The sequence below is a fragment of the Balaenoptera ricei genome, chromosome 2 (genome assembly GCF_028023285.1).
Source record: "Balaenoptera ricei isolate mBalRic1 chromosome 2, mBalRic1.hap2, whole genome shotgun sequence".
In the NCBI taxonomy this organism is placed as follows: Eukaryota; Metazoa; Chordata; class Mammalia; order Artiodactyla; family Balaenopteridae; genus Balaenoptera; species Balaenoptera ricei.
In genome coordinates this window covers 121,181,383-121,206,893 of record NC_082640.1, presented here as the reverse complement: position 1 = coordinate 121,206,893, position 25,511 = coordinate 121,181,383, and the positions used below count along the sequence as shown (strand labels likewise).

The following is a 25,511-nucleotide window of genomic DNA, read 5'->3' as shown; positions in this document are numbered from 1 at the left end:
TGTGGTTGCTTACTCTGTTGACTGTTTGATGACTGAGTTTCATCTGTGCAGCTGAGTCGTCATTTGTTTATTCTGTCCTTCCAGGTATCCTTGACAATGTCACTTCAGTTACTCTTCATCCCAGCATTTCTGTTCGACTAGCAGCTGCCTGGTGTCTACACTGCATTGCTGTGGCGCTACCTGCCTACCTAACGCCTCTCTTAGACCGTTGCCTTGAAAGGCTTACTGTGCTTAAGTCTTCACCTGAAGCAGTGACTGGCTTTAGTTTTGCAGTGGCAGCTCTGCTGGGAGCAGTGAAACATTGTCCTTTAGGAATTCCTCACGGAAAGGGCAAGGTAATGATTTCATTCTTCGCGTATGAGAGTGACATTTCAAGTTGTTCTTAAAAACATCATTGTCTTCTTGTGCGTCACCCAGTAAAGAACCATGCAGGACAAATTTCTGAGCTGTCAGCTATACTACTACTTAAGTGCTAAGTATCATCAACGTAATTACTGTGAAAAACGAAGGGATGGTTAAAAATTTCGTATCTACACTTAAAGAGGAGTTGCTTTCTCTGCTTTTTGTTAGGAATATCTCCGGTTAGTAACAGATTTTGTTCCTGAAGCCTTTTTTTTTTTTTTCTTCCATATAGTCAGCTCTACCATAGAAGTACATTTTAAAATTGCATTGTAAAGGACAAAGAGAGCTTCAAAAGACATCTTAAACTTCATTTAATAATTTTATAGTTAGTGGTATTCTTGGTGGTATTATTCTGGAATTAGTTTATATACCTAGTAAGATGAAGTAGATAATGAATGTTCTTAGGAACCAGGATTTTCCATATAAAAAAAAAAAGCTACCGTTGTAGAATCAAGAAAATTAAGTAAAAGGCCCATACGTTAAATTTAAATTGAAAATATTAGTATGAGCTTTTAATTTCCTTTCACTCTGTCCAGACATAAAAGCAATGACAACCCAGTAGCAGGGAACACCCCTAGTGCCCAGATTATGGCCCTAAATACCATTTCCAACCAAAAAGGAATTAAGGCCCCTTGGAGGAATGGCTGGTCCTAGATCCGGGGCAGGAAATGCACAGTGTAAGCCTGGAATATCTTGTCATGCCGGAAAGCAAGGAAGTCATCAGAGACTGTGTTCATTTTAAAAGGATGCAGGAGGTAACTTTAGACTCTCCCCCAACCAAAGATGGGATAATGTGTGCATCCAAAAAAATAATGATAACAATGGATAGAAACATAGTAAATATATAAAACGTGACGAGCTCATGATGATGACAAATTGCTTTGCTACTGAAAAATAATAGCTTTTGAGTGTGGCACTTTCAGAAAGATAAACGATACAGAACCTAGAAAATAAATAACCCAGTTTTAATGTACAAAGAATTGTAAAGAGAACTAAAGAAATTTTGTAAATCAAATATAAAACACAAAATAGGCAAAGTGTGGTGTGGGAATTTTGTTTCCTTTTGAATAGGAATTGTCAGTTGTCAGAGAATATTGTTTGACAGTGAAAAGCCCTCATAATCTGGGCCTCACACACATAAGAATTTTTTTAAAAATCACCATTGTTCCTTTCTTTTTTCTTGTCCCCCTACGTCATTATTAATGAATATTATGGTATATTCTCTGCAGTTTAGGCTTTGCAGACAAATACACTGTTACTTCAAAAATTCTTAAATTATCTTGAATATTGCCAGTTCCTTTGGAATAAGGTGATCGGCAACTTCGGGAGGTGATGTTATTCAGTTAAATTTATTATTTTAGTTATATTCTAAACTAACACATCACATCTTGCTAATCAAAGAATTGCCATTGCGTGTATTAATTAAATTTAATGTCCTCAGATCTTACTAATTTAGGCAGACAGGCTTGGTTTGTTTTGTCAAGTAGAGGCTGCAAGTAGTCCTAAGTTAGTAGTAAGTTGGTTGGTTGTTTAAAAATATGCTAGCCTTCCTCTTTAGAAAAGATATGTGCCAACTCACAATATTTGCTCCTCTTCTAGAGGTGATTGGTTACAGAGATGTTTTCTTAGACATGTTAGATGCCTTTTGGCATTTGTACTCTATAAGCATGCATTATCCATAAAGGTGAAATATCTGGTTTTTCCTCTGTGTTGTTTTAGAACTGTCTATTTCTTAGACTTTTAAAATATAACATTTTAATTAATCCCCCTTTACTGTGAAGCTACTTCATTGTGCGATTATTGAGTACTTTTAACTGTGGTTATATAGTATATTGCCTCAGGAGAGACTATTATCAGCCACTCAGGTATCAAAGTAGTATGCACAATTTTAAAAGGAGGGAGTCCTGTAATGAAACTTCCTCTGGTAATTACAGATCTATGAAGATGGTGGCTTAAAACTAAAAGTAAGTTCAAATTTTATACAGCGAAACTTGAACGGTTGTACAGTGTCGTCACATATACTCCACAAAGAATTATAGGGTTGCTGTGTACAACCTAATATACCTATTGTATATCTATTATACAACCTATAATTTATCCTTGAAAAGTTACTTTTTTTAGTTTCATGTACGACATTGTCCTATGCTATAGTCTACATGAATGACAATCTTTTATCATGGACATTTATTATGTGTAAGAGTTAATTTTTCAAGAGATTGTTATAATTAGTTGCTGTCATTTGTCCAGTAACCTATAAACTGATATACTTTTTTTTTCTTTTACCTTGTTCTTCTATATGTCAATAGATTATTATGACATTAGCAGAGGATTTGCTATGTTCTGCTGCTCAAAACAGTCGCCTTTCAGCTCAGCGCACACAAGCTGGATGGTTGTTGATTGCTGCCCTGATGACCTTAGGTAAGTCTTGTGGAGGGTTTACATAACTACAGACTGCTTGGTGTTTTCTGAGCGTAAATACTCTATGATTTGACAAGACTAACTTAATATATACCAGAATTTAAATATCCACATAAACGTTTTTCTCCTAGCAGTCACCTTAGGAAGCCATATACTTATTTACTCCAGTCCTCAGAATGTTTTCAGATGTCCTTACTTGAAATTCTCTTCAAGACCAATTTATGAGCCTTAAGTAGGATAAGCCAATTTGATCAACTTTCACGCTTAACTCTGAATGAGTCTGGCTTTTCCCAAAATCATTCACATCTATCTTCAGAAAAAAAATTTTCTACAATATAAGGATAGGCAAGAGAACATGTGATAGCCCATGAATCCAATTCTGTGATTGTTCTGAGAATTGGTGACACTAATAAAGTAGTTACATTGACGGGGATAAGGCACGTTTAAATTATATTTATTAAAAATCAGTAATTATTTTATGATCATGACTATTATATTTACATCCTGTAACTTTAAAACTCTGTTTTATTACTTTATTAAAGCTATACTTTAAGTCTCTTTGTATAGTTGTGTGGTTTACTGCTAGGATATAAAACTAGATGGATTTGACCAATAAATCATTTTGATACCTCTGAAGTAATTTGATCTAAAAGGAGCTTAATTAAAATAAACAATCATAAATGAAGAGCCACTTTAAGTAATGTTTTTGAGATGATTAAAGAGATTTATTGGACTAGATCCGAGTTCAACCTATGGGCCATATCTGGCTTGCCACCTATTTTATACAGCCTGTGAGCTAAGAATGGTTTTTATGTTTTTAATGGTTTAAAAACAAAAAGGATATTTTGTGATATATGAGAAATATATGAAAGTCAGTTTTCAGTGTGCATAAATAAACTTTTTATTAGAGCACACTATAATCATTTGTTTACATATTGTCTATAGCTTTTAGGCACTGCAGTGGCAGAATTGAGTAATTGCAGTAGAGACAGTATGGCTTTGAAAGCCAAAAATGTTTACTGCCTGGGCCTTAATAGAAAATGTTTGTTGGCCCCTGGCATAGATCATGATTTCACAATGTGATGGGAATAATGTGGTCAAGATTTTATTTGCTTTTGCCTAGGTGTTTCATGCCTGCTGTATTGATATTCTTGGTTAATTAAAGGGGAAGATAAACTACTTAATAAATGGCAATATTTTAATGAACAAAAGCTTTCAAAACAGGGTAATCCCATTGGAAGAAGACTACAAGAGATCCTTTCTCCTTTATAAAAGAGATTAGTATATCATGTTTTAATGCACACTCATATTCAACATACCAAAAAGGAATAAAAATTAAGTTGATGTTTTATTTAGTTGCTGTTTTCTTGGGCTTTTTTTTCTTAATGCATTATTCTTTCACTTTATTATCAATTTTTAGAATGTGTTACTGGTTGCTAGTAATTTTCAAAGGGTATCAGTGAGGTTTTGCTTTTAGATATCTTTATAAACACATAGATTTTTATATGTTTATATGTTTCAATTGAATACTTTTTTTTAACATCTTTATTGGAGTATAATTGCTTTACAATGTTATGTTAGTTTCTGCTGTATAACAAAGTGAATCAGCTATACGTATATATCCCCATGTCCCTTCCCTCTTGCGTCTCCCTCCCACCCTCCCTATCCCACCCCTCTAGGTGGTCACAGAGCATGGAGCTGATCTCCCTGTGCTATCCGGCTGCTTCCCACTAGCTATCTATTTTACATTTGGTAGTGTATATATGTCAGTGCTACTCTCTCACTTCGTCCCAGCTTACCCTTCCCCCTCCCCGTGTCCTCAAGTCCATTCTCTATGTCTGCATCTTTATTCCTGTCCTGCCCCTATGTTAGCATACTTTCTCTTTCTGACTTACTTCACTCTGTATGACAGACCCTAGGTCCATCCACCTCACTACAAATAACTCAATTTCGTTTCTTTTTATGGCTGAGTAATATTCCATTTTGTATATGTGCCACATCTTCTTTATCCATTCATCTGTCGATGGACACTTAGGTTGTTTCCATGTCCTGGCTATTGTAAATAGTGCTGCAATGAACACTGTGGTACATGACTCTTTTTGAATTATGGTCTTCTCAGGGTATATGCCCAGTAGTGGGATTGCTGGGTCGTATGGTAGTTCTATCTTTAGTTTTTTAAGGACCCGCCATACTGTTCTCCATAGTGGCTGTATCAATTTACATTCCCACCAACAACATTGCAGTCATTATTCTTTGATCTTCAAATTGTTTCATCTTTAGTCATTGGGAGCCCCTAGTAGTTGGTTCATATGAACCTAGTGTTCTTTGATAACGTCTTTATTTTTGGCATGACAAGATGTCCCAGCTTTTACATCATAATTTCTGCCTTATAATGAGGGGCAGTTAGATACAAAATTCTAGAAATGACTTACTTCCACGGAGTGGGATGTTAGGGAGAGGAGATCAGAGAGGACCCGGGTCAGAAGGCATGTAGGAGATTGGCATAGTTGTATATATTTAACTGTGATTAAAGTTACGTATATGTATTTTTAAAAAAATAATAATTTCTGCCTCAGCTTGCAACCAGTCATTTCTCCAAGGAGCTCTGATTATATTTTGTGGGAACTGGAATTTAGATGACGGTCTGAGTGCTTTATTAATTTTTGCCTGGCAGTTTTAACACCTGTTTTGCATTTTCAGCATTTCCTTCACCATTTACAATTTTTATTATTATTTTTAACAAATTCACTGTTCTGAACTAATGTAAACTCATATAGACCACATTTAAGTCCATTCCTCAAATGTGAACTCCAACATTTTTAACCCTTTTTTGCTATACTTCCCAATTTATCTGATGCCACATACAACACCTTTGATTCACAGGCAGGTATCTACAATGTGTGTTTGGTTTTTGTTAGATCCAACATTATTCTTGGCGTTAATGAACTTACTCTTGTTTATTTTTTTAACTTTGTAATTACTACAAACATTTTTAGTAGCTTAGTTTACATATGTTTCTGAAATAAATTATCTTGTTACCTCTCTGGGAAGTGATGCTACACTGTTCACTCCTGAGTTAGAGAGGTATCTTAAGGGTACAATGGCAAATATTTATGGAACTTTTGTCAACTGTGGGTATTCCCAGTGACTTCATACTTACTTTGTTTTTTGGTATCTGACTAAATTTTGCATTCAGAATTTTCTCTATTCCCACAGCCCATTATATGAGTATGCCTGTGTGTGCATGTGAAACCTCTTACAGTCACTTATTCTTAATTGCCTTACTCCAGTTTCCTTATTTTATCCCAATTCTAGGATGTTTTTAGTACTACTTCATCAAAGAAAGTAGTGAGCAAGGAGTGAATTAGGTTTATTTTGCTGTAGGGATTAGCCTAGGGCCTCTTCCTAAAAAGCAAGTCAGGAGAAAAATGAAGAAATTATTTTGCTAATGTACTAAATTGCATGCTTAAAAAAAATGATTGGCTTGCTATTGTCCTTTCATTTTGCCATTATGCTCTCACCTCTTCATATGCAAATAAGACAAGTTTTGAATGATAACTACATAATGTCAGATATATAAATGCTTATCATGGATGGAGCACTGTTTTATATAAACTCATATAAGCCTCAGAAACTGTCACATGAGGTAAATACTGTTGTTATCCCCATTTATAGGTAGGAAATTGAGGCACCAAAAGATTAAGTGACTTATCCAAGTTTAAACAGCTAGTAAGTGGATGGAGCCAGGATGTTAACCTAGGTGGTCTCCTTCAGAGCCCAGTACAGTTCTATGCTGTGCTGCCATACTGCAGAAGAAAAGCATGCAGTCAGCAGAACATGGGAATAAGAAGTAGGGAGTACTTACAGGAGAATTTTAAGATAACCCCAGAATTTTAAAGAATATTACTTGGGGAGAGAAGCTGTGCATTTGGGTTTTTATATGTCTTAGTTCTGTTTTCTTAACTGATAATGCTGCATGCTATCAAATACTTAAGTTAGCTCTCTGTATCCGTGGGTTCCAAATCCACGGATATAGAGGACAGATTGTACTATGCCACTTTATATAAGGGACTTAAGTATCCTTGGATTTTGGTATCTGGTGGGGGTGGGTGGGGTCCTAGAACCAATCCCCCACAGGTACCAAAGGACAACTATAAAAAGCTATCATTGTACAGTACATTTCCTTTCATTACTGGGTTTGTGTATTCAGTTCTAAATGTTGCTTTGAAATATTAAAAAAAAAAAAGTTCCATTTAGACGTATCATATCTGATTTTTGGCCTGGAACAAAGTTGCTATCAAAAGTTAGAATTACTTTCAGAATACAATGTTATTTGTTACGAACAATAGTACCTTGCATTTACGTAGTACATTAGTTTTTCAGGCTACTTTAAAGTACACTCTGTTGTTTGGATCTGGACAGACCTTTGGAGATAAGCAGTGCAGGTAGTTCTGGCTTCATTTTACGGTTAAAAGAAATTGAGGCTCAAAGAGGTCACAGCAGTAGTAGGAGAGAGGACACCAGAGCCCAGACTTGACTGTTAGTTACTTGTTTTTCCTCTCTGTACTCTAGTGCCTTCAGGTAGTCATTGATCAGTAGTACATGCATTGGAACCAGAGGGACAAAGTAATCCAGCAGTAGTAGATTAAAATATGTTTACTTTAAGAGGCAAGGGTTTTAAAGAGTAACCACTTTGGGTTCTTTTACAAGTGACGAGTTGAATAAATTACAGGTCCTGCATTTGTCAGTCATCACCTTGCTCGAGTTCTGCTGTTGTGGAAGTGTGTCTTTCCAGTGTCTCCGAAAGATCTAGAAACAGAAAAGAGCCGAGGAGATTCCTTTACATGGCAGGTAACCTTGGAAGGACGAGCTGGTGCTCTCTGTGGTAGGTTGAGTTTAGTCTTTTCTCTCCTTTTCCTCTGGCTTTTTGCATCCTTTAACTTTACATATACTTGTATGTTTTATTTAAGTTTGGGGGAAAAATCTGCTTCTGGGGTTTTTTTTTATTGAACATAATTGATTAGTTGGTGATTATAACAGAAGTATGATGTAATAAACCAAATTTACATGTCCTTATCCTTAGGATACATGTTTTATTATAATGTGATCAGTTGAGAAATGTTAAGATTGCTTTATGTTAAGTAGGCATTCATTCCTCTTTTCAGAAAAACTAGGGTTGAATTTAATTAGCATTGACTAAATATGGTTTCCATTTAGTTTTTTATATGTGAAAGTTATACCCTTCTACAACACATAGACCATTAAAAAATAGCATCCACCATGAAAATTTGAGCTTAAGGAGCCGTAGGTTCCCTGAAAAGACATGGAAGCACTGATTTTTTTTTGAAGCACATTTTCTTAAAAACCATCTTTTTTAAGAGTAAAAATGCCATGAATAAACAAACAAAACCAAAATCAGTGCTTCCTTGAAACTGAATCTAACTTTTAAATATTCACTTTATTCTACATATGAAATAACTCCTTATAAAAACTTGTGTGTTTCAGGTAACATCTATAAAACCTAACATGCTGACTTAAAAGTCAGCCTGGTTCCTTAGAACTAGTGTAGAACTGACAAACTTGAGGGTCTAAGCTGCTACTTCTGAGCTCAAGGGCTGAGTAAAATCCCAGGAAAGCAACATTTTGTTAATTTGGTTGTTGGTCTCTTTTAGTAATTCTAGAAAGTTTGGGGGTTTTTTTGTTGTTGTTTTGTTTTGTTTTTTTTAGTTTGATTGGAGGTAGAAGACACTAGCTTCCTTTTATTTTACTAGAGTTTCAAGAATTTTTTTGGTTTTAGCACATTTCTTTATTCCTCTAACAAAAATACAAATGCTGTACCATAATTGAATGCTTTCTTCATGGTTCATTGCACTCTGCTAAGTAAAAGTCTGTTCTATTTTTCAGCTATCAAGAGCTTTGTTTCCCACTGTGGTGATCTCCTTACTGAGGAAGTAATTCAGCATCTTCTTCCACCACTTCCTTGCGCTGTGGATTTGCTAACTCTGTAAGGATCCGCTATATAGACTTGATAAAAATTTTTAATAGCAATGAGTTACCCTCTAGTTATGTAATATCTTATTAAGTACCTTAATAATGCCAAGTTTCTGTGGTTGGTGAATGATTTTCCATTTGCAGAGGAAGGCAAACATTTAGTTATGTGATTTTTTTTTATTTTTTAGGCTAGGATCTTGAAAGAAAAGTACATATTAAAAGGGAAGGAAAGTTATTTGGTGGATAATGTATCTTCCATACAGTCAGATTTAACCAAGAAATTAAATATTAAGCCTGTTAACCTTTTCAGGTATGCATTTTATTGGTTTGTTAGTGCTATTCTGTGTTCTTAAGAACCAGATACTTGTTAACAGTTTCAGGTTTTTGTTGTTTATATTTTCATACATTTGACTTACATTTTTTAAAAATCCAATTTATGTCCTGGTCACTTATAATTTCCCAGTTAATAAAATGTACAGTTTAGAGAAAGTCTTTCCAAAAGGTATTTAATGATATAACATTTTATGTATACAGAAAAATACAGTTAAGATTATGGCTTATGAAGTGTCATAATAAAGTGAAAACCTGTGAATTCAGCGCAACTAGCACAGAGGTTAATGAAGGTTTGCTGTAAAGGGCCAGAGAGTAAATATTTTAGGCTTTTTGGCCCAGTCAGTCTCTTTTGTACCTACTCAATTCTGTTGTAGCTTAAAAGCAATCATAGCTAATCTGTAAATGAATGAATGTGTTCCAGTAAAACTTTATTTACAAAAACAGGCAATGGGCTGGATTTAGCTATCCCTGGACAAGAACACTGATACTATTGAAGTTATATGTGTGCTCCTCTCTAATACCATTCTTTCTGCCTTAGTTTAGAGGTAATCACTACCCTGAGTTTTAGAGTTGTCATTCTCTTGCATTTTTAAAAAGTGTATCACATATACATGTTTCCCTAAACAGTACCTTGTTTAGTTTTGCTTGGTTTTGATCAGGCAAATGGTATCATACTGTTTCTGAGACTTGCTTGTTTTACTCAACATGATATTTCTACACTTCCTCTATGTGTCAGCTTGTTCATTCTTTTCGGTTGCTGTATAATATTTAATTGTGTGAATGTACAGCAATTTACCCTCCTGTCAATGAAATATCCAAACTATTTTCCAAAATTTTTGCGTATGTATATCAATAGTATATGGGAGTACCCTTCAGTCCACTTCTTCACCAACACTTACTCAGACATCAACTCTGGTTAATGCAGTAGGTGTAAATTGGTATCTTGTTATGATCTTACCTTATATATCTGGTTCCTGATGCTTTAAGTGCCGTTCTATATGTTTATTGTTCCTCACTATTTCCCCTTCTGTGAAATCCCAATTCATGCATATCTGTACCTATTTTTAGGTAACATTGTGTTTTGATTAATAGACATGGTTTTTTTTTTTTTTTTTTTTTTGGCTGTGCCACACCCCTTGCAGGATCTTAGTTCCCCAGCCAGGGACTGAACCCAGGCCCCACAGACATTCTTAATTTAAATGTCAAATTTATCAGCCTTTTACTTCTTGGTTAGTACTTTCTGTCTTTTGATTTAAAAAATCTTTCTTCAGGGTTATAAAGATACTTTCTTTTATTTCTCTCTAAAATGTTTAAGGTTTTTGTCCTTCACATTCAAGTCATTAATCTATCTGGAATTTATTTTTATGTTTGTAGTGAGGTAGGGTTCCAATTTCATTTTCTTTTTTAATATGGATAACAAATTGTCCCATACTTTACTAAAGAAATCCATGCTTCCTCTCTCTGGTGACTGCCATTCACCTTTGTTGTGTATTATATTGCCATATAGACATGGTCTGTTTCTGTGCTCTCTATTGTATTCCATTTGTGTGTTTGCCCATTTCTGTGCCCATACCACATTGTCTTTATAATAAATTTTAGTGTCTGTTAGAGCAAGGTTTTTGGCCTTATTCATCTTTAGGCATAATTTGGCCCTTTTTGGCAATTGATTGTCTCTTGTTGAAATTTTAATTGGAGTTAAATTGAATCTGTAGATAAACTTGAAGATAATTGGTATTTCTATAATACCCATAAACATGATACCTCTCCTGTTGTTGAGGTTGTTTACAAAGTATAAAATTTTTTCTATGTAAAAGTCTTATATGTCTTTTAAAAAAATCTCTTCTTAGCTAGATACTTCATATTTTTCTTTGCAGTTATTAAATAAGTATGTGGGAGTGTGTGTGTGTGTGTGTGTGTGTGTGTGTGTGTGTATAATCTCTTTATTGCTATTGTATTAAAACATGTAATTGATCTTATATCCAGCCACCTTGCTAAATTTTCCTATATCAAGCATTTGTTTGTAGATTCTTTAGGATTTCTCCCCTTATGATATTTACTCATATATTCATTTGTATTCTTTCTCTCCCCTTAACGTGCTAACTAGATGACTACCACTTAAAACTGAAGAGAAGTGGTTTGTTAAAGGGAATGTTTCTCATGTTTCACAAATATGAATGATGCTTGATACAGGCTTTTTAGTAGATGCTCTTTATCAGATTAAGAAAGTATCCTCTTCTTAGTTATCCACATTTTGTTTTGGTTTGGTTTTTTGTTTGTTTGGTTTGGTTTTTTATTGTGAATGAGTTTTGATGTTTTATAAAGTGGTTTAATCTGATAACTTTAATGTAAAAAATTTTATTGACTAATTTTTTTTTTAATTTTTATTTATTTATTTATTTTTGGTTGTGTTGGGTCTTTGTTTCTGTGCGAGGGCCTTCTCCAGTTGCGGCAAGCGGGGGCCACTCCTCATCGCAGTGCGCGGGCCTCTCACTATCGTGGCCTCTCTTGTTGCGGAGCATAGGCTCCAGACACGCAGGCTCAGCAATTGTGGCTCACGGGCCCAGCTGCTCCGCGGCATGTGGGATCCTCCCAGACCAGGGCTCGAACCCGTATCCCCTGCATTGGCAGGCAGATTCTCAACCACTGCGCCACCAGGGAAGCCCTGTTGACTAATTTTTTACTTGGTTGCATTCTTGGGATAAACTGAGCTTGGAAATAATTATCTTTTTTTGTTAACTTCTGGATTTGGTTTGCTTATGTTTGGATTTCTCCACATGTATTCATCAGTGTGACTGCCCTATAATTTTCTTTCTTGGATGCCTTCCTCAGGTTTTCATCAGTTATACTAGCCTCATGGAATGAGGTAGGTGAATGTTTCATCAAGTTCTGTGGAGGGGCTTTTAGGAGATTGGAATAATGTGTCACATGAAACCACCTGTCTGTAAAACAGTCTGGACCGGCTGTTTTCTTTGTGGAAAATTTTTTTTAAACTACATATTTCATTTCCTTAATTGCTTTAACTGTTTGAGGTCTGGTTTGGGGGTTTGTTTTGCTTGTTTGTTAGATTTTTTCCAGGAATTTTGCCATTGCATCTTCATCTTCACATTTTTTGGCATGAAATTTTTCTTAATGTTCTCTTATTGTCTTAATCTCTGCTATATCTATAATGTCCCTTCATCCATTCCTGATTAGTTTTCAATATGCCTTCTCTTTTGTTTTTCCTGATCCATCTCATGAGAGGTTTATCTGTTTTATTAACCTGTACAAAGAATAACTTTGCTTATGTTGAACTTGGGGTTTTTTTTGAATTTTATTTTATTTTTTTTATACAGCAGGTTCTTATTAGTCATCCATTTTATACATATCAGTGTATACATGTCAATCCCAATCTCCCAATTCATCACACCACCACCCCCACCCCCTGCTTTCCCCCCTTGGTGTCCATACGTTTGTTCTCTACATCTGTGTCTCTATTTCTGCCTTGAAAACTGGTTCATCTGTACCATTTTTCTAGATTCCACATATATGCGTTAATATACGATATTTGTTTTTCTCTTTCTGACTTACTTCACTCTGTATGACAGTCTCTATGTCCATCCACGTCTATAAATGACCCAATTTCGTTCCTTTTTATGGCTAATATTCCTTTGTATATATGTACCACATCTTCTTTATCCATTTGTCTGTCAACGGGCATTTAGGTTGCTCCATGACCTGGCTATTGTAAATAGTGCTGCAGTGAACACTGGGCTGCCTGTGTCTCTTTGAATTACGGTTTTCTCTGGGTATATGCCCAGTAGGGGGATTGCTGGGTCATATGGTAATTCTATTTTTAGTTTTTTAAGGAATCTCCATACTGTTCTCCATAGTGGCTGTATCAATTTTCCTTCCCACCAACAGTACAAGAGGGTTCCGTTTTCTCCACACAGTCTCCAGCATTTATTGTTTGTAGGTTTTTTGATGATGGCCATTCTGACTGGTGTGAGGTGATAGCTCGTTGTAGTTTTGATTTGCATTTCTCTAATAATTAGTGATGTGCCTCTTGGCCATCTGTATGTCTTCTTTGGAGAAATGTCCACTTCGGTTTCCTGCCCATTTTTTGATTGGGTTGTTTGTTTTTTTCATATTGAGCTGCATGAACTTTTATATATTTTGGAGATTAATCCTTTGTCCGTTGTTTCGTTTGCAAATATTTTCTCCCATTCTGAGGGTTGTCTTTTCTTCTTGTTTATAGTTTCCTTTGCTGTGCAAAAGCTTTTAAATTTCATTAGGTCCTATTTGTTTATTTTTGGTTTTATTTCCATTACTCTAGAAGGTGGGTCAAAAAAGATCTTGCTGTGATTTATGTCAAAGAGTATTCTTCCTGTTTTCCTCTAAGAGTTTTATAGTGTCTGGTCTTACATTTAGGTCTTCAATCCATTTTGAGTTTATTTTTGTGTATGGTGTTAGGGAGTGTTCTAATTTCATTCTTCTACATGTAGCTGTCCAGTTTTCCCAGCACCACTTATTGAAGAGACTGTCTTTTCTCCATTGTATATCTTTGCCTCCTTTGTCATAGATTAGTTGACCATAGGTGCGTGGGTTTATCTCTGGGCTTTCTATCTTGTTCCATTGATCTATATTTCTGTTTTTGTGCCAGTACCATATTGTCTTGATTTCTGTAGCTTTGTAGTATAGTCTGAAGTCAGTGAGTCTGATTCCTCCAACTCTGTTTTTTTCCCTCAAAATTGCTTTGGCTATTCGGGATCTTTTGTGTCTTCGTACATATTTTAAGATTTTATGTTCTAGTTCTGTAAAAAATGCCATTGGTAATATGATAGGGATTGCATTGAATCTGTAGATTGCTTTGGGTAGTATAGTCATTTTCACAATATTGATTCTTCCAATCCACAAACATGGTATATCTCTCCATCTGTTTTTATCATCTTCGATTTCTTTCATCAGTGTCTTACAGTTTTCCACATACAGGTCTTTTGCCTCTTTAGGTAGGTTTATTCCTAGGTATTTTATTCTTTTTGTTGCAGTGGTAAATGGACTTCCAAGGCTATGTTGAATAATAGTGATGAGAGTGGACATCTTTGTCTTGTTCCTGATCTTAGAGGAAATGCTTTCATTTTTTCACCATTGAGAACAATGTTCGCTGTGGGTTTGTCATATATGGCCTTTATTGTGTTGAGGTAGGTTCCATCTATGCCCACTTTCTGGAGAGTTTTTATCATAAATGGGTGTTGAATTTTGTCAGAAACTTTTTCTGCATCTATTGAGATGATCATATGGTTTTTATTCTTCAGTTTGTTAATATGGTGTATCACATTGATTGATTTGCATATATTGAAAAATACTTGCATCCCTGGGATAAATCCCACTTGATCATGGTGTATGATCCTTTTAATGTGTTGTTGGATTCTGTTTGCTAGTATTTTGTTCATGATTTTTGCATCTATATTCATCAGTGATATTGGTCTGTAATTTTCTTTTTTTATAGTATCCCTGTCTGGTTTTGGTATCAGGGTGATGGTGGCCTCGTAGAATGACTTTAGGAGTGTTCCCTCCTCTACAATTTTTTGGAAGAGTTTGAGAAGGATGGGTGTGAGCTTTTCTCTAAATGTTTGATAGAATTCACCTGTGAAGCCATCTGGTCCTGGACTTCTGTTGGATGATTTTTAATCACAGTTTCAACTTCATTGCTTGTGATTGGTCTGTTCATATTTTCTATTTCTTCCTGGTTCAGTCTTGGAAGGTTATACCTTTCTGTGAATTTATCCATTTCTTCCAGGTTGTCCATTTTATTGGCAAAGAGTTGCATGTAGTAGTCTCTTAGGATGCTTTGTATTTCTGCAGTGTCCGTTATAACTTCTCCTTTTTCATTTCTGATTCTGTTGATTTGAGTCTTCTCCTTCTTTTTCTTGATGAGTCTGGCTAAAGGTTTATCAATTTTATCTTCTCAAAAAACCAACTTTTAGTTTTATTGATCTTTGCTTTTGTTTTCTTTGTTTCTATTTCATTTATTTCTGCTCTGATCTTTATGATTTCTTTCCTTCTACTAACTTTGGGTTTTGTTCTTCTTTCTCTAGTTCCTTTAGTTGTAAGGTTAGATTGTTTATTTGAGATTTTTCTTGTTGCTTGAGGTAGGATTGTATTGCTATAAACTTCCCTCTTAGAACTGCTTTTGCTACATCCCGTAAGTTTTGGATCGTCATGTTTTCATTGACTTTTGTCTCTGGGTATTTTTTTATTTCCTCTTTGATTTCTTCAGTGATCTCTTGGTTATTTAGTAACATATTGTTTAGCCTTCATGTGTTTGTGTTTTATACGTTTTTTTCCCTGTAATTTATTTCTAATCTCATAGCGTTGTGGTTGGAAAGGATGCTTGATATGATTTCAGTTTTCTTAAATTTACTGAGGCTTGATTTGTGACCCAACATGTGATCTATCCTGAAGAATGTTCCATGTGCACTTGAGAAGAAAGTGTAATCTGCTGTTTTCAGATGGAATGTCCTATAAATATCAGTTAAATCTATCTGGTCTGTTGTGTCATTTAAAGGTTGTGTTTCTTATTAATTTTATGTCTGGATGATCTGTCCATTGGTGTAAGTGAGGTGTTAACATCCCCCAGTGGTATTGTGTTACTGTTGATTTCTTGTTTTATAGCTGTTATCATTTGCCTTATGTATTGATGTGCTCCTATGTTGGGTGCATATTTATTTATTTATTTATAATTAATTTATTTTATTTTTGGCTGCATTGGGTCTTTGTTGCTGCGCGCAGGCTTTCTCTAGTTGCGGCGAGCAGGGGCTACTCTTCATTGTGGTGTGCGGACTTCTCATTACAGTGGCTTCTCTTGTTGCGGAGCATGGGCTCTAAGCATGTGGGCTTCAGTAGTTGTGGCTCATGGGCTCTAGAGCGCAGGCTCAGTAGTTGTGGTGCACTGGCTTAGTTGCTCCATGGCATGTGGGATGTTCCCAGACCAGGGCTCGAATCCATGTCCTCTGCATTGGCAGGAAGATTCTTAACCACTGCACCACCAGGGAAGCCCCTGAGTGCATATATATTTATAATTGTTATGTCTTCTTCTTAAATTGATCGCTTGATCATTATGTAGTGTCCTTCCTTGTCTCTTGTAACATTATTTTAAAGTCTGTTTTATCTGATATGAATATTGCTACTCCAGCTTTCTTTTGATTTCCATTTGCATGGAATATCTTTTTCAATCCTCTCACTTTCAGTCTGTATGTGTCCCTAGGTCTGAAGTGGGTCTCTTGTATACAGCATATATATGGCTTTTGTTTTTGTATCCATTCAGCAAGCCTATGTCTTTTGGTTGGGGCATTTAATCCATTCATATTTAAGGTAATTATTGACATGTATGTTCCTATTACCATTTTCTTGTTTTGGGTTTGTTTTTGTAGGTCCTTTTCTTCTCTTGTGTTTCCCACTTAGAGAAGTTCCTTTAACATTTGTTGTAGAGCTGGGTTGGTGGTGCTGAATTCTGTTAGCTTTTTCTTGTCTGTAAATATTTTGATTTCTTTTGATTTCTCCGTTTAATCTGAATGAGATTCTTGCCGGGTAGAGTAATCTTGGTTGTAGGTTCTTCCCTTTCATCACTTTTAATATACCGTGCCACTCCCTTCTGGCTTGTAGAGTTTCTGCTGAGAAATCAGCTGTTAACCTTATGGGAGTTCCCTTGTATGTTATTTGTCATTTTTCCCTTGTTGCTTTCAGTAATTTTTCTTTGTCTTTAATTTTTGTCAATTTGATTACTATGTCTTTCGGCGTGTTTCTCCTTGGGTTTATCCTGTATGGGACTCTCTGTGCTTTCTGGCTTTGGGTGGCTATTTCCTTTCCCATGGGGAAGTTTAATCTCTTGAAATATTTTCTCGGGTGGCTATTTCCCTTCCCATGGGGAAGTTTAATCTCTTAAAATATTTTCTCGGGTCCTTTCTCTCTGTCTTTTTCTTCTGGGATCCCTATAATGTGAATGTTGGTGTTTTTAATCTTGTCCCAGAGGTCTCTTAGCCTTCATTTCTTGTCGTTCTTTTTTCTTTATTCTGTTCTGCAGCAGTGAATTCCACCATTCTGTCTTCCAGGTCACTTATCCATTCTTCTGCCTCAGTTATTCTGCTATTGATTCCTTCTAGTGTATTTTTCATTTCAGTTATTGTATTGTCCATCTCTGTTTGTTTGTTCTTTAATTCTTCTAGGTGTTTGTTCTTTAATTCTTCTAGGTCTTTGTTAAACATTTCTTGCATCTTCTCGATCTTTGCCTCCATTCTTTTTCTGAGGTCCTGGATCATCTTCACTATTATTATTCTGAATTCTTTTTCTGGAAGGTTTCCTATCTCCACTTCATTTAGTTGTTTTTCTGGGGTTTTATCTTGTTCCTTCATCTGGTACATAGTCCTCTGCCTTTTCATTTTGTCTGTCTTTCTGTGAATGTGGTTTTTGTTCCACAGTCTGCAGGATTGTAGTTCTTCTTCCTCCTGCTCTCTGCCCTCTGGTGGATGAGGCTATCTAAGAGGCTTATGCAAGCTTCCTGATGGGAGGAACTGGTGGTGGGTAGAGCTCAGTAAAACTTTAATCTGCTTGTCTGCTGATGGGTGGGACTGCGTTCCCTCCCTATTGGTTGTTTGGCCTGAGGTGACCCAGCACTGGAGGCTACAGGCTCTTTGCTAGGGCTAATGGCAGACTCTGGGAGGGCTCATGCCAAGGAGTACTTCCCAGAACTTCTGCTGCCAGTGTCCTTGTCCCCTCAGTGAGCCACAGCCACCCCCTGCCTCTGCAGGAGACCCTCCAACACTAGCAGATAGGTCTGGTTCAGTCTCCTATGGGGTCACTGCTCCTTCCCCCTGGGTCCTGATGTGCACACCACTTTGTGTGTGCCCTCCAAGAGAGTCTCTGTTTCCCCCAGTCCTGTTGAAGTCCTGCAATCAAATCCCGCTAGCCTTCAAAGTCTGATTCTCTGGGAATTCCTCCTCCCGTTGCGAGACCCCCAGGTTGGGAAGCCTGACGTGGAGCTCAGAACCTTCACTCCAGTGGGTAGACTTCTGTGGTATAATTGTTCTCCAGTTTGTGAGTCATCCACCAAGCGGTTATGGGATTTGATTTTATTGTGAGTGCGCCCTCCTACCGTCTCATTGTGGCTTCTCCTTTGCCTTTGGATGTGGGGTATCTTTTTATTGTGAGTTCCAGTATCTTCCTGTCAATGATTGTTCCCCAGTTAGTTGTGATTCCGGTGCTCTCACAAGAGGGAATGAGCGCACGTCCTTCTACTCCGCCATCGTGAATGAAACTTGAACTTGTTTTCTATTTCATTAATTATTGCTTGTTATTATTCCCATTTTCTTAAATTCTTGTTCTTCTTCTGATACCTTAATTTGAATGCTTAGCTCATTGAATTTCTTTTAATTCTTTTAATATAAGCTAAGGCCATAATTTTCCCTGTAAGGGTCCAGTTGCTGAATCCTACAAGTATTGAAATGTATTATTTTTTCAGTTTTATGTGTTTTATAATTTCATTATAATTTCTTTGAAGTTGTTTAGAAGTATGTTTTTAAGTTTCTGAATGTATGGAACAGTTTTTAGCTTGCAGTTTTGTTACTGATTGTTAACGTAATTGCATTGTACTTAGTGAATGTGATCTGTATGTTACTTGTCCTTTTAAATTTGTTGAGACTTGCTCTGTGACAAATGTTGTTCTTTTAGTCACATTGTTCTGTCTATTTTCACTAGTCTTTTCTCTGTTTAACCTATCAATAATTGAGAGTGATGTGTTAAACTCCTCCACTGTGATATTGGGTTATCAGTTTTTCTCCAAAGTTTTATTTTTCCTTTTTCATATTTTGAGAAAGTAATTATATCTTCCCGATGAGTTGAATCTTTTATCATTATACAATAACTCTCTTCATCCTTAGTAATTATTTTTGATTAAAGTCTAATGTTTACAGTATTATATGTGTGGTATGTCTTTTTCCATGTCACTGTGTTTTTAGGTATATCATAAACTGCATATAATTGGAGTTCTTAAAAATTGAATCTCACAATTTCTGCTTTAAACTGGCAATTTGTGAATTTCTTTATCCGATTTGCTATATATTTTGTTGGATTCATGTCTTTCAGGAGTTCTGGAAAAGTGGCTGTTATCCCTTCAAATATTGCCTGTTTTCCGTTCTTGTTAAACTTTCCTTCTGGAGCTGTGATTAAACAAATTTTCAGTCTTTTTGTATTGTCTTCCATGTCTCTTAATCTTTTTCTAATATATATATTTTTCCTTTTCTTTCTGCTGTTTTCTGGGTGATTTATTCTGCTGTCTCTTCCAGTTCACTAATTTTCTCTTCAGCTGGGTTTAATTCAATAGGCCTTTGCCTCTGCCAGGACCTGGGACCATTTAAACTACCTTCAGGAGATCCCATTTATCAACACTACCTTGCCAGGGGCACAAGCTCAATTGAAGTTCTTTTGTTGTTATTGGTATTGGTGTTCCCACTCTGATTTCAGCTCATGTTTTGTTTCATGCATTTTATGTTTGTTTGTTTGGGGGGGTGGAGGTTAGCCTTGGAAAAGTCCCTTTCTTCAAGTCTAGCAATGCTAATTATCTTTTATCCAGGATCTAAGTGTATTTATAGAGGAAGGCCCTTCAGAGACTCTAATCTACCCTATTTATAGAAGCAGAAAGCCCTAGGAATGCTTTCCTAAGTTCTTATTTTGTTGTATAAATCTTATTTTCTTTAAACACACACATGCAAACAACCCTCTGAACTAAATTCTGTTGTATTTAAACTAAATGAATGTTGCAGGATTTTTAAGAATATAACTTGTAATTTCTTAATGTTTTGTCAATACGATTTAAATAGTTTTCATATGTCAGCTGTAATTCTTCCAGTCTTGTTTTAGAGAAATAGAAATTACAGTGGATTTATTCTTAACTTTCATAACTAAAAAACTTCTACCCAGGTTTTATAAATGTTGTTTACTAACCTGAAAGATAAAAAATGGAACCAAGTTTTTCTTTTTTAATAAAATGACAAGTTAAAGATAACTCTCTTTTCATCTAGAAACAAGTAAAAGGAAGCAGTATTTTTCTAGAAAATACAAATGAATAAACATTGCCAGAATTTCTTAAGAGTACCTGGAAATCTCATTCTGTGACAGCATAGTGGATTTATTCCAGTGGCACAACAAAAGTAATTCCACTGAATTTCTCTATTGCTACAGGAGATGAAAACTACTCCAATTGATAACGTGGTACCTTGGCAAAAAGTAGTAATCCTTTACTAAATATTTGTTAGATGAATGAATATCAGTAAAATGATGTCTTAATACCAGTAGTGAGAATGAATAGAAGATTTTTAAAAGTACATGAACGTGAAAGAAGAGAGTGAACACAGGAAGTGTTAAGAGATTTTATGACTGGAACTTTTAGGGAAACATTGGCTTAGCTTGTGCTTTATTAAAAGAGAATTTGTTTTATGGTTTTGTGTATTTTGATGATTCATTTTTATTTGGTGATCACATTCCAGACCAAGTTTCTAACAGACACTTGGATTTTTCTCTAGGTATTTGTGTCTTCAATTTGTTTGTTTCTTTGGCCTGTTCCTTTTCTATGTAATAGACTTTATTTTTCACAAATGCAATGTTGTAAATTTTGGAGTTTAGTAAGAGCTGCAGCTTCTAGACAAGATATAGCCTTAGAAATCTTAGCTGAATATATAGTTTTATGAAGTGTGTAGAAAAGATAGCAAAATAGTTTTCATGTGTGATGCTTATAATTCCTCTTTTAAAGTCACACATTATAAAATATAATAAAAGCAGCGCTAATGTTCACTAATTATATATAGCTACTTTATATGTCAACATGTTGAATATTTATACGTTGTTGTATAACTTACATACTTAAGATGTATTTTTTCTTTTACTTTAAGGCTTTCTTCAATACTAAAAACATATGGAAGTCCTTTGAAAACACCATCAGTAGTTTATAGACAAAGGCTTTATGAATTGTTGATCTTATTACCTCCTGAAACCTATGAAGGTATGTGCCTTACAACAAAATGTTTTACTGTTTGTGGCTAATACAGTGCCTGGAAAGTAATACCTGAACAAATGAATTATATGGCAGTTATTTAGTGCTTTGTTTCTAGGAGGTTTAGGGAGTTCAGTCTTAACCCATGTGTTCACGATTTTATAGTAAATAAAATACATTTTTAAAAAAAAACTACTTCTTCATTTCTTGCTGTGTTCTCTCTTCTGAGAAAAAGTCTCTAGTTTCACTGTGTGGGAGAGAATGAGTCACAAAGATTGGTCTTGATTCTACTCCAGGGTTTTCTACAGAATATATAATGGAACTCTATTAGAAATTTGGCCACTCCTAGTTTCCTTCTAGAGTGGTTATCTGTTGTATACATTTCCTTCCACTATTCCATTCTTAACTCTGCCCAGATAGAAGTTTAATTTTGAACAGTATACCAAGGTATAATTGATTTTATAAAGTTTATAATGTAGGTTTTGCTTTTATTAGGCCCAGGATGGCTTTGGAATACTAGAATACTGCATTTGGTAAAATAAACTTGCCCCTATTTTACAATTAGTTCTAAAACTTTTCTTGTAAATTTAAAATACAGTTTTAAGAAAATATATTACTACTACTACTGAATAACTTAAGATGCTTGTTTTAAGAGGTGAAAGCTGAAAGTTGTCTCTAATGGGAGCATCTATTTTTTTTTTAATTTTTATAATTTTCAACCAACCATATTAAGTTGATTGTTTCTTCAAATCTATTTCTTGTAAAAATACTGCTTTTATTGTTTTATATCTTTATTCTGCAAATAAATGCAATATAATATATACCACAGTAGTTCAAAATATTGACACTAACTTATAACTTCTGTCTTGGCCTTTATCATTATGTGAGTGATATTGTTCCTACCACCTCTCTTCCTGGTTCACAAATGTACCTAGCAAAATGTTTGATATAAAATAAGAATTTTGTATTTACTTCTCTGGAAAAAAACTGGATACATTGCCCTTTCTCAGAAACTGTATCAAGAGTCATTTCTGGGGCTTCCTTGGTGGCGCAGTGGTTGAGAATCTGCCTGCCAATGCAGGGGACACGGGTTCGAGCCCTGGTCTGGGAAGATCCCACATGCCGCGGAGCAACTGGGCCCGTGAGCCACAATTACTGAGCCTGTGCGTCTGGAGCCTGTGCTCCGCAACAAGAGAGGCCGCGACAGTGAGAGGCCCGCGCACCGCGATGAAGAGTGGCCCCCGCCTGCCGCAACTAGAGAAAGCCCTCGCACAGAAATGAAGACCCAACACAGCCAAAAATAAATATAAATAAATAAAAAAAAAAAATTAAAAAAAAAAAAGTCATTTCTGTATGCCAGGTGCTGTACTAGAAATTGTATATATTACCCCATTTATCTTAGGATAATACAGTGAGTTAGTTACATTTTCCTCATTTGACAGATAAAGGCACAAAGAGGCTACAAAATCCAACTCAAGTTTATGTATCCAGTAAATAGTGGAATCAAGATAACATAGGTCTGTTTCATGCTGTGCTGCCAATCCATTTATAAGTAACCTAGTAGAGACTTAATAAATAGACAAAGCTTAGTGATAGGTCTGTCTCAAACTACAGATGAAAAAATTGATTTTTTTGAAGTCTTCATTAACCATACAGGAATATTAGGATATCAACTTAAAATCCACAGTGTATCTTCTGATAAATGATAATATAAGTCCGCCCTTGAAGGACTTAAAGAGAACAACAAAGTCTTGTACTATTTTCTCAGAATTGGAGTTTGGGAATGCAATCAGAAGTCTTTAAGGAATAATGAATATACTAGTGTATAGATTTTAAATCAGTTCCAGAGTGTTCACTGGGAGATGAAGTCAGGAATTACTATGAACTAACTTGTTGAAAAAAGAAAATCTACATTTACCCTCTTTGTCTTTTTCAAGTGTATCTATTTTTCTAACATGAATTAAAGAAGAAACTAGTTTATAGAAAAATGAAAATATGGATATATTAATATTTTTATCTTTCAACCAAAAAGTAATTTGCCATTTTGTCTTTTTTCCATATGTACAAGTATGGAAATAGAATTAAGCAATTTTTTTCCTTAAGGACTTCTGATTTTTTTTTTAATGCTATTCTATTTAATAGATTCATATAATGGGTATGGGTGTATAACAATCAGAACTTTAAAATATCAACTGATATTTTAAATAACTTAGCTCAGGACTTCCCTGGTGGCGCAGTGGTTAAGAGTCCGCCTGCCAATGCAGGGGACACGGGTTCGAGCCCTGGTCCGGGAAGATCCCACATGCCTCGGAGCAACTAAGCCCATGCGCCACAACTACTGAGCCAGTGTGCCACAACTGCCGAAGACTGCATGCCTAGAGCCCGTGCTCCACAACAAGAGAAGCCACGGCAATAAGAAGCCTGCGCACCGCAATGAAAAGAGTAGCCCCTGCTCGCCGCCGCAACTTTTGGGGAGTTCCCTGGTGGCTTGGTGGTTAGGATTCTGGGCTTTCACTGCAGTGGCCCAGGTTTGATTTCTGCTCAGGGAACTGAGATCCTGCCAGACACCCGGCACGGCCAGAAGAAAAAAGAAGAAGAAGTTATATAACTTTTCATCATGGTTGTCCAACAAAAGCAGACTTTTGTCATAATAGTTGCTTAATTTTCTGGAGCTTTTATGGAGTAAAAATTGGGTTCTTAATTTTTATTTCCTGTCTTAGTTTTGTTACGGATCTCCTTTCAAGTATTTTAATTTTCTCTACACTGAACATTGCTCCTCGTTAGCATCAGAAAGTGCTGTATTTCTACAACAAAAGCGTATTTGCATTTTAAAATTGAATCATCTTTGAGTACTTTGTTCAGGGACAGTTAGGCCAGCAGTCACTTTAAATGAGAAATGGAGATTTACCACTGTTGTCACGTTTAGCTGTAGTACCAAACATACCTTGCGTATTGTACTACCAACAAAATTATTTTTCTGAGTATCATATACTGGTGATTAAACTAACAGACATTCCTTTAAGCAACTCTCGTTTGCTTCATTAAGTTTTTATTATCCCTGTCTGCTGTCCCCAATTCCTGTGTAACCTCTCCTTTCTCTAACCTCAGCAGTTCTCTTTTCATCCTCTATGAAACTTAGTACTTCCTACCTTCATTTTATAGTTAACATGTGTGTGTCCAGTATCTTATATCTTCTTTTTTTTATATATATGAATTTATTTATTTATTTATTTTTATTTTTGGCTGCACTGGGTCTTTGTTGCTGCGCGCGGGCTTTCTCTAGTTGCGGCGAGCAGGGGCTACTCTTCGTTGCGGTGCGCAGGCTTCTCATTGTGGTGGCTTCTCTTGTGGCAGAGCACAGGCTCTAGGTGCACAGGCTTCAGTAGTTGTGGCACGTGGGCTCTAGAGCGCAGGCTCAGTAGTTGTGGCGCATGGGCTTAGTTGCTCCGTGGCATGTGGGATCTTCCCGGGCCAGGGATCGAACCCATGTCCCTGCATTGGCAGGTGGATTCTTAACCACTGCGCCACCAGGGAAGCCCTTCTATCTTCTTCAAGGGAGGATTATATATAATAACATCTTTGTATATTATATTAAACACAGCATCTTAAGCACAGTTTGAATGAATGAATGATGGAGCATGATAGTTAAAAGCTCAAGTTCTGAAGCCTGGACTGCCTGTGTTTCGGTCAAACTCTGCCATGTAACTGCTGTGTGACCTTGGGCAATTAACAAACTCTCTGTTCCTGTTTCCTTACCTAATAAAATAACAGTACTAACTGGACCTCCTGAGGTGGTTATGAAAACTATATGTAAAGCTTTTGGGACATTTACTGACACATATTACATCCTCAATAAATATTTGTTGTTACTACTCTTAGCACTACTAATAATACAGAAAATAATGGGAGGTGAGCCCTTCCTAACTCATCCTATCACTTCTAATAAGTAGACTCAGTCAAGTCTTCATTTCGTTCTGATGGTGTTGCTTAAAACCAAAAGTGAATGTTTCTCCAAGATGATTTTTACTCGTTCCTAAAGTACTTAAGTTACAAGCTAGCAAAAGTCATTTATGCTCTAGGTGGATAAAATTTTCTATTGCTAATCCATCAGAAAGTAGGATAAATATCTTTGAAATGGTAACTTAGGTCAATGTGATAAATGGACCAGTTTTTCCAAATGTATATATAAAAGAGCCAGCCATACGTTGTCTCATGTCTTATGGAAAATCTCAATGCCGCCTATGAACTAGGTTGGCGCCCAAAATACAAACAAACCAAAAAAAAAGATGAATCCTCCCTAGATCCAGGTTCCAATTTACAAAAAAATGCAGACATTAAAGGAACAAAT

The 25,511-nt window shown here is 35.9% G+C and overlaps 1 protein-coding gene and 1 long non-coding RNA gene across 6 annotated transcripts in view; one reads left to right on the top strand and one right to left on the bottom strand.

The window, feature by feature from the left end:
• LOC132359655 (uncharacterized) overlaps nt 1-25,511 on the bottom strand; it is a 134,393-nt gene that overhangs the window by 13,082 nt on the left and 95,800 nt on the right. The gene's annotated exons all lie outside the window — the stretch shown is intronic.
• Nucleotides 1-25,511, top strand: part of HEATR5A (HEAT repeat containing 5A) — a 113,960-nt gene that overhangs the window by 38,191 nt on the left and 50,258 nt on the right. For all 5 annotated transcript variants that reach the window (XM_059914042.1, XM_059914039.1, XM_059914041.1 and 2 more), the window contains exons 10-14: nt 85-335; nt 2,709-2,820; nt 7,553-7,705; nt 8,725-8,824; nt 21,063-21,172. In XM_059914042.1, the coding sequence (XP_059770025.1) occupies nt 85-335; nt 2,709-2,820; nt 7,553-7,705; nt 8,725-8,824; nt 21,063-21,172 (726 nt within the window). The remainder of the gene's footprint in view (nt 1-84; nt 336-2,708; nt 2,821-7,552; nt 7,706-8,724; nt 8,825-21,062; nt 21,173-25,511) is intronic.